This window comes from Orbicella franksi, chromosome 3 (assembly GCF_964199315.1).
Source record: "Orbicella franksi chromosome 3, jaOrbFran1.1, whole genome shotgun sequence".
Taxonomy (NCBI): Eukaryota; Metazoa; Cnidaria; class Anthozoa; order Scleractinia; family Merulinidae; genus Orbicella; species Orbicella franksi.
The window spans coordinates 4,625,393-4,634,721 of NC_138147.1; the positions used below are offsets into that span (position 1 = coordinate 4,625,393).

At 41.2% G+C, this 9,329-nt stretch overlaps 2 protein-coding genes across 2 annotated transcripts in view; both read right to left on the bottom strand.

Moving 5' to 3' along the window:
• The window catches only part of LOC145480787 (uncharacterized), a 107,503-nt gene that overhangs the window by 41,622 nt on the left and 56,552 nt on the right, over positions 1-9,329 (bottom strand). The window lies entirely within an intron of this gene.
• On the bottom strand, positions 3,820-9,308 carry LOC145480786 (tyrosinase-like). Its single transcript, XM_081459113.1, has 3 exons — positions 8,881-9,308; positions 6,961-7,006; positions 3,820-6,344 (listed from the first exon to the last, which is right to left on the bottom strand). Exon 3 carries the CDS (start codon positions 6,342-6,344, stop codon positions 5,370-5,372), a length of 975 nt encoding a protein of 324 aa, XP_081315239.1. The 5' UTR covers positions 6,961-7,006; positions 8,881-9,308; the 3' UTR covers positions 3,820-5,369.

A 9,329-nucleotide genomic window follows, 5' to 3' on the forward strand; every position in this document is an offset into this window, starting at 1 on the left:
TTCCCCGAACCCCGGGGTGGGGTGGGGTGGAGGGGTTCGGGGAAGGGCTGCAAGAACATCTGTGCCAGAACCCTCACTATCTATGTGTGTAAGTATTATTAAACGGTCGGGCGGGCGGCTAACTTCAAATTGAGCAACAGCTAAGCATTATTTTAGAGAGCCTGAATGAAGTGCTGGAATTTCAGTTTTCAGTTAATTTTCTCTCTAGTCATTTCGGCTATCAGTAATTAAAATCCACGTCACTTCTCACCTGAGAGATAAAATTTGGACTTATCCTCATATCTAGGGGGATTTGTGGGAGGCGCGGTGGCCTCATGGTTAGTTCGCTCGTCCGCGGAGCGAGCGGTCCAGGTTCGAGCCCTGGCCGGGGACACAGTGTTGTGTTCTTGGGCAAGACACTTAACTCTCACAGTGCCTCTCTCAACCTAGGAGTATAAATGGGTACCGGCGAATTGTTGGGGAACCCTTACAAATTGCGGGGGAGTGACCTTCGATGGACTAGCATCCCGTCCAGGGGGGAGTAGAAATACTCCTAGCCGCTTCATGCTACAGAAACCGGGATAAACTCCGGCAGCTTTGAGCCATCGGCTCCAAGGCTTCACTTTTCTTCAAATCCAGACCCTCTCGACTAAACCTGGCGTCTTGCTTCTTAACCGCATATATTAAAGGTGTAATTGTACTTTAGTTTTAGTTTACAAGAACGTCGCGGTCTGTAGTTACTGAGCTCTGGTTGCAAAACTTTATCTTCAAACGTTACAATGAAGGTCGCCGTACATACCACATTGACAATTTAAGTGGAGTTTTCATTACTTTTTGACAAGTTTCTGATGGCTTCTATCAACTATGCTTCCATTAAACTGCAAATCAAATATTCCTTAAGCCTCTTTCTCAAAACGAGTCTTGGTGCTCATCCCTTCATAAGAAAATGAGACTTCATTCAGATGCAAATTAAACTTATGTCCATATGAATGGTTGGGCACCAGGCCTCGCCTTGATAGAGAGGTCGGAAAATGGGTTACTGGAGTATGTCGGTCATTAGGACGTTTCCAAGTTGCCGTTTGCCTCTGTTTTGAAACGAGACGTCACCTAAAACCTCTCAATGACCGTGACGGTGGAACTTGTTTTCACAGTGATACCAAAGGCAACTCGGAAACAAAGGTGGAGCTTGACAACTCTGCTTCTGTAATTCTTTCATTCAAATTGGCCATTTAAAACGGCAGTTTTCATTCCATTATTACAAAGTGGGTTTATAAGTTCTTACGAGCACGTAACACACGTAACACGTAACACGACTCAAAATCATATTCGAAAAAAGAGCTATATATTATCTTGATAAAAAATTTTGCCTCCGAGCCGGGAATAGACTGCTGGCAATCAGTTTCTCTGTCGAAATCAGGCAGGGAGTACGAAGCGAGAAATCTCGAGCTAATTATCTAATAACAAATCACAAATTGTAATGTACTATTTTAAATTAAACAAGTTATGGTACTCTCTTTTCAAACCTGACACGACAAGAACGCTTTAAATATTGGATTTTTGAGTGGTCGAATCATTCTTCGGCAGCGATTTAGAAAATTTTGAATTATAAAAACTAGTGAGCCCCAGAAATTAATAAGATGTAGTAAACGTAACAAAATGACAATAAATAGACAGCGGACAACCACGGACAGATTAATTATCAAATAAACCACGTCTTGTGTTTTTTTTTTTTCATGCAAGGCTGGTTTTCCAATGAAATTTGAAAGCGCCTCAGTGCCTCTCAACCAAAAACAAAGCAGATGCTAATATTTTAGACATTCAGTCCATCTGACTTGCGTACCTTTACACGCGCACTTTCCCAACTGGTTACATTATTAGCCGTTACTCAGTAGGCAGTTAAGAATGGCGTCTATAGCAAACAGCCAAAGTTTCCTCTCATTTGGTTTTCAGGTTATCTCTTCTTCAAGTCATTGCATCAGTCCAGCACAAAAATGGAAAACAATATCCTACTCACAACAAAAACACATTTTTTCACTTTAGACGACAAAGTTTTACTTTTCGGAGTTTGCCTTTTTGTCGTTAACCTCTCTATTCCAACATTTCGAGCGGTTGTACATTTCCCCAGGCTTCCCAGGAGACTACACGTTTCCCGCTCTTGTCACTGGTATGAAGGGAATGGTTCTTCTTCGATTTGTGATTGGCTTATCATTACATCAACGTCGCCCTATACAGTGACATGCGGAAAATACGCCACTCGGGTCCCGGATGAAGTGGCGTATGGAATCTACGAGTGGTTTAGTTCCCAGTAAAACACTCTTCTCCATATAATAAAAGTGAATATATGAAAGATCATATATTTGAACAGCGGAGAAAGATATGAAGACATGATTGATCATCGCAGTTATGCACACAACTTAAGCAGTTGTGAAAATTCAGATCTGAACGTTCAGGCCTGAAGTTTTTTTTTGTTTTTTTTTTCAGGTTTTAATTTCACAACTGCTTAAGTTGTGTGCATAGTTGTCATGATAAATCATGTCTTCATAGCAAAGATGTTTGTTTTTCAAGAGGCTCATGGGCTGAGTCGGCGGCCAAGTGAAACCCGCAGCTATTTTTAACCACTGAACGTTACGAAAGACCAACGCTCAATACGTCAGCTTCACATGTTCGCTCCGGCGGCTAATTTTCAAGCTGGAAAATAGCTAAAGATACTATTTTATAGGGCCAGAATGCGGTACTGGAATCTCATTTATCTGTTAAATTTTCTCTCCAGTCATCTCAGCTCTCAGTAAATTTTACAATTTGAGTATTATCAATTAAAAGCGCCTCACTTCTCGTCTTTCTCGGCTAACAGATAAAATTTGAACCCAGCCCCTGTCGACTAAAACTAGTGTCTAGCTTCTTGGATGCATATTAGTATTGATTCATAAGAACGACATGAACGATGCATTCTGCAGTTATTAAGCTCTGGTTACAAAACTTTATTTTCAAACGTTAGAGTAAAAGGTCGCCGTTCATCACACATCAATTGTCAATTTGAAAAGAAATTTGATCACTTTTTGGCAACTTTTTGACAGGCCGTTCTGCAAATCAATTTGCAACAATGTGAATGAAGGAAGGAAGGAGGAAAGAAATAAATGAGTGGATGAGTGGATGAGTGGATGAGTGGATGAGTGGATGAGTGGATGAGTGGATGAGTGGATGAGTGGATGAGTGGATGAGTGGATGAGTGGATGAGTGGATGAGTGGATGAGTGGATGAGTGGATGAGTGGATGAGTGAACGAACGAATGAACGGACGAATGAACGAATGAACGAATGAACGAATGAACGAATGAACGAATGAACGAATGAACGAATGAACGAATGAACGAATGAACGAATGAACAAATGAACGAATGAACGAATGAACGAATGAACGAATGAACGAATGAACGAATGAACGAATGAACAAATGAACGAATGAACGAATGAACGAATGAACGAATGAACGAATGAACGAATGAACGAATGGACGAATGGACGAATGAACGAATGAACGAATGAACGAATGAACGAATGAACAAATGAATGAGACCGAGTTGTAGCTTGGATAACTAATGTCGGTCATGAGGCCAGTCCCAAGTTGTCTAGATCTTTTGCCTCTGTTTCGAAACAAGTACTCGCGCAAAAGTAAGAAATGACCATCAGGGTGGAAAACCTTGTTTTCACAGAGATACCAAAGGCAACTCAGAACCGAAGGTGGATCGGAGCTCGACAACTCCACTTCTGTAATTCTTGCATTCAAATTTGCCATTTAAAACGGCAGTTTCAATATCATTAATCTAAGGTTCCACAAAGAGAACGCAACACGCGACATTTCTCAAAGGTATAAACAATTTCATTATCATGTGATAAGCTTGCGAACATCGAGTTTTGTTTTCTCTCATTCCTCAAGCTATGCCTATTTTAGGGGACCGTCTTTAGGAAATGCCACCATTAGCAGTCTATTATTTTATAAAATAATCTACAGCACATGCAGTTTCTTTAGATGTGACTAAAAAATTACAAATTATAAGGTATTATTTTATATTCCTCTCACTAACCGAGTTCGAGGTCCGTACTGTAAGGTATAGACCCTCTTTTTTTCTCCTTCGATTTATGACCCAAGCGCCTACAGAAGAATACTTCCCGCTATATTGACCAACCACAGCGCGCGTAGTAGCCTGCGAGCAGGCTCACCTTTGAGTCACGCACGCGAGCGGACTGCAAGACAACTTATGCTACACTCTTTCCAGAACGCTTTAAATATGCGGATTTTTTCGGGCTTAGGAGTGCCTCTTAGACACTTTGAGAAAATAAAGTGAGCCCAAGAAATTAACAAGACCCGCAGTAAACGTAACAAAATTACACTAAATAGATCTCACGTCTGGTCATTTTCTTCACGAGGCTGGTTTTTCCATGAAATTTGAGAGCGCCTATGCGTTTCTTAACCAACAACAAATGAAGCAGTTGTTGATATTTTAGGCATTCAAGCGATCTCTCTTAGGTAGCTTTACCCGCACTTTCCCGAGACGACTGGTTACATATTTTCCCTCACTTGTAGCCGTTATAGAGCGTTACATTGCCCATGGCGAAGAACAAGGAGGCAGCATGGCCAAGTGGTTAGGGAGCCGGACTTGAGATCCGGAGGTCGCAGGTTCAAGTCCCGCTCTGACCACTTAACTTAACCACGCTTGTAAATAGCCAACTGGTCTGCCTCCTGCCAGTTGGGATTTTTAACCATGTTATGTTCAATTGCATTATTTGTTTCATCATTTGGTTTCATTGGCCCTGAAAAGCCCCACTGGGGGAGTGGACAACTAAGATATTTATTTATTTATCTTACTTTTATTTTTAACAAAAATCTCGTTTCATTTGGTTTTCCAGGTTCTCCTTTTATCTAATCATCAAATTAGTCCGGCACAAGAACTTTTAAACAATAAGCGTTAACACACTCTACACAAACCCCGCAGATGAAGGAAGCCAAAGGATTAATCAGTTCTTCTCTAAATAAAGAAAGGATTTGTCAAAACCACCAACATTCTTCCTAAGTTTAAAATTAACCTGAGAGTTCTTTCAGCGCTAATGCTATTAGAAAGACCATACGTTTCGGGACTACTGTCGCTTGACCAGAAAAACTGAGCGCGGAAGCTAGCTGTCGAGGTTGACTAATTTTCCCGCCACAGTTGAATTCTTTGGACGTACATGCTTCAGTGTTGCCACTTTTGGATAAAATTACGCGGTGGACTTTTCAACAGTACAAGAGCTGAAATAACAGTCAATTTTGAACTGATGAATTCATTTCAGGAAGACTAAACATTTTCTAACACCATCGTGATCTCATAGCAATTAGTCTTAGTTCTACATTTGCATTTAATCATCTTCGTACGTAACTTTCACTCCACCAGGAAGTTTACTTGAATCCAGCCATTCCCAGGTGAAGTATTTTGATGGAGGCAGCTTCTCGTGAGTGGTTGGAAAGTAGGCATTTTTGTAATCCTCGCCTTTATTCTGCCATTGGAGCCAAATCTTGTCCAGGAAAGTATGATGAAAGACCATTTCCGGGGCATTTGACGCTGTGAACGGATCATACATCGTTCCACCGATCCAGTTGTGCAGCAGACTATGATAACCATCGCGAACGATTTCTTCAAAGTCGAAAAATCTTTCCAAGGGCAGCGCTAAAGTCCTCTTTAGATCTTCCGTATCTCCATCGAGTTTAACGAGGTGAAAATTCCTCCTCAGACATCCACCTCCTGTTTGTTTCACCAGACGCCATTTCTCCTTGCTAAACGGCCCGTCCTCAACACAGTCATCATCTGATGGGTTTCCATTGCCGCCTAACCCGTGGTCGCCAGAGCTCCAAATCGAGTTGCCATCAGATGCATTCCACCAGTGGTGAGCAACTCGGCTCCAGTCCCAATAAGGCAAAGTGACACGACAGTCGATTCTGCGCAGGAGATTCTCGAACTCAACCAAGAACCATCGGTGCCACGGGAAAAATATGCGAGGCGTATTATGAAGAAGGTCGTCAGGTGTGTTACTATGTAAGGTGACCAATCTTTCATATTCTTTCTTGAAAGCAGGGTTCTTTGAAGCTGTCTTGTACGCGTTGATATAACGTCGTCTGTGGTTGATTTCCATGTTAGTAAACTCTTTTCGCACGCGGTAGCAGTTAATAAGCTGGCCATCCCGACATTCACAGCGTTCTTCGCACTCGTTCAGGACGTGGCTTCCCTCCTCACAGCTTTTGGGACTTACTTCTTTTCGGTTTTTTTGTCCTCTGCAGGCTTCGACTTTCCAGCTGAGTAAAAGGAACATAAAACACCACTTCACTTTCCTCAGCATCTGCAACGAAAAGACGACTTCTTTTTTCAGTTTGAAAAGTAATAATAAAAATAGTACCAGCGAACTCGAACTTCGAACTTCGTCAGCGAACTCCATCGATGTGTTCACCATCCCGGCAATGTCTTCTTTACACCCGTTATTTCTTACCAATAAAACCGCGTTTAGATAAAGCAATTGGAGTAATTGACCATGGTTGTTTCAAGGTTATAATTCGATCGTAAACCCATCAAAACCCTACCCAACCTTCTGTGTTGAATTTTTACTTTGCAAAAACGTTTTTATGTAAACGGCACATGAATGGCGAGTTTGGGGTGAAGTTTCAAAAGCACACAGACGCAAGCGATGAAGTTGCGAGGGGATTCTTGCATTGTGTTGGTCGCACTGTTAAGTATAATTTGAAAGATGTCTAGAACTTTTAGGCTAAACGTAACACCTAAGTTAATACAAATTATCAGATGCCGAAAGAAGATATTCTCAAAAGAAATAATATAGGTTGATCCCCGCGCTTGTTTTTAGAATATTAAGTAAATCATCTTTGAATTTGTAATTGCTATACCCCGTGGGTTGTGACGGAACTCCGCATGTCACTTTATTTTAACGCTTGCGTAGTACATACCTTTGAAGAATGACCAAAAATAACTTTAACTGGCAAGCGCTCTCTCCTAGAGGAGATAAGAAAAGTATTAAGCAATAAATTAAATTAAAGGTTTAAATCCTTTTTTTTTTCAGATAAACTAGCATTCAATTTGCTTTGGTCCTGTCAACATATTTTTCACTTACAGACAAATTACCTAGTAACAGGCATGAATGAATACGTAAATTAGATGTGTCTTAAATGAAACAGAAAGCAAACTGTAGAGGTCACGATTATCGATTATCATAATATCAGTGAAGCGTGAGTTAAAGTCTCAAAAAGAATTTCGCCATCATTCTTGAATCCCTGACCTTTAGTAAAGCTTCTAAAGCCTTAAAGTTATTTTTCCACTCTCTGGGAACGTAACTACGGACTACGAGTAGTCCCTCTTTCGCTTAGTCGGGCGAGCGAGACCGAAATTCGCGCGTTTCTCACCGCAAGGATTTCGCGCACCTTCGTGGGTCTTTGACTTTTTTCTTGTTTTGACTTTTACATGCATGGTACATCAAAAATTAACGCTGAAATTTCCGCCAAAAAGTAAGGAGTAATTTATCACCCATGATATTAGCAGCAAAATCACTGGACCGTTCATTTCAGAAGCTTGTAGATTTTGGTGTGTTGAAAGAACTCCGGCTCTAAAAGGGCGCAAACCATCTGCCTGCGCGGTTCGTCATTTACTTTTCTTGTCTCTGAAAATCGCAATGTAAACAAAAACGGAAATAGGAATCGACTGAGATATTGCGATAGAACCATCGTGATCGTCAGAAATTTCAGTACACGGCCTTCGATTTTGTCATAAGTGATTCAGTTTTATTCTCAACATTCTTTTCATGAAAAAATGGAATTTTTCCGGGACAGTCGGAAGCCATGGTTGCCACGAAAGCTAATTTCCTTGAAACAAGTTACGTATGTTGTTTAGATTTAATTCCAAAGTTGCACGCCTTTCATAGCTTAGCACTCTGTTTCACTGTAGAGAAAACAAATCTTCAGTGATGTGTGTCCGACAAAGACTTTTGTTTCCACAAACACAAAGCAACTGAACGCAAATCATCAAAATTACAGAAGTTCATTGAAGCACGATTTCATTATCTACGAGGCCGAGAAACTTCTGTGACTCAACCCTGCCGATTAGCTCAGTTATAACTGAGACAAATGCATAGTTAGGCAGTCGGTTCATAGCATACTTTGCCACTTTATAGCTTGATGTCCTAATCGGCATGCCATTGGCGTCGTGATGAAGATAAATTTGCGATCATTCGGTTTTGCCGCTTGATTGCAACTGGAAAGCCCTGAGGCCTCGACTGCGTTGCTTATAATGTAAAACAGAGTGATTACTTCAGGAGGGTGATCGAGGGCCGATCATGTTTTGAAAAATCTCCAGTTGATAACATGAAGAACTTTTTATAAAGATAGTTTCAACTTTTCGTTTAAACTCTGAAATCTGGACAGCAATTGGTATCGCTGGACATTGCCCTGTTAACAAGCAAAGTGTGATTTATTTAAACCAGTTTGACGTCTTGGTTCGTTGGACTAGGGCATGCATCGTTAGAATCACCAGATTTGCATGTGCATAACTCATAAAATCTCACAGAGAACAGGGCTTAGCCGACAATTCGTAGGTTACATTCTTAGTGGTAAATATAAAGGATAGCAGTGAATATTCAAGAATTGCGAGAGATGTTCCATATCTACACACTAATGTCTGACTCATAGGCAGCTGTTGTGAATGCTATCATGATTGTACAAAGATCACCGGGCGTTTCTATGAATAGTTAAGTTGAGTTCAGATTTGAGCCTCGAGAACCTTACAGCACTCACTCTCAGGTTATGAAGCTATGTGAAATGAAGGGAGGGCTAAAGTTCATCTTTCTAGCCGGACCTGGAAACACCAGTGTACCTCACCTTCCTGCAAGAAGAACCCGTCGTCCCCTTCACCATCACAGCAGACAGGCTGATGAACAAGGGATGTGTTTGGCAAGTTTTCGGGAAAAACTCGAAGAACTTCCTATTGTTTTCATCCGATCAAGCAGAGGCGTAAGGTAATGAGGACATGACGCGTTGCTTAGAAACTTTGATGACGAAGTATTATTAACAGAGTAAGAACAAAGGCGTTTTTCTGCAGTGTGTCGGGGGTCTGTTCAAGTGGAACACAGCTATTTGTAACCTCATTAACTCGCTCGGGCGGCTAACTTCAAATTGAAGAGCACCTAAGCATTATTTTAGAGAGCCTGAAGGAAGTGCTGGAATTTCAGTTTTCAGTTAATTTTCTCTCTAGTCATTTCCGCTATATATTAGTAATTAAAAACCGCGACACTCAAATCCAGACCCTCCCGACTAAACCTGGCGTCTTG

What these genes read in the sequence shown, in the direction of transcription:
- LOC145480786 (XM_081459113.1), bottom strand. Translation starts at nt 6,344, where the DNA reads ATGCTGAGGAAAGTGAAGTGGTGTTTTATGTTCCTTTTACTCAGCTGG.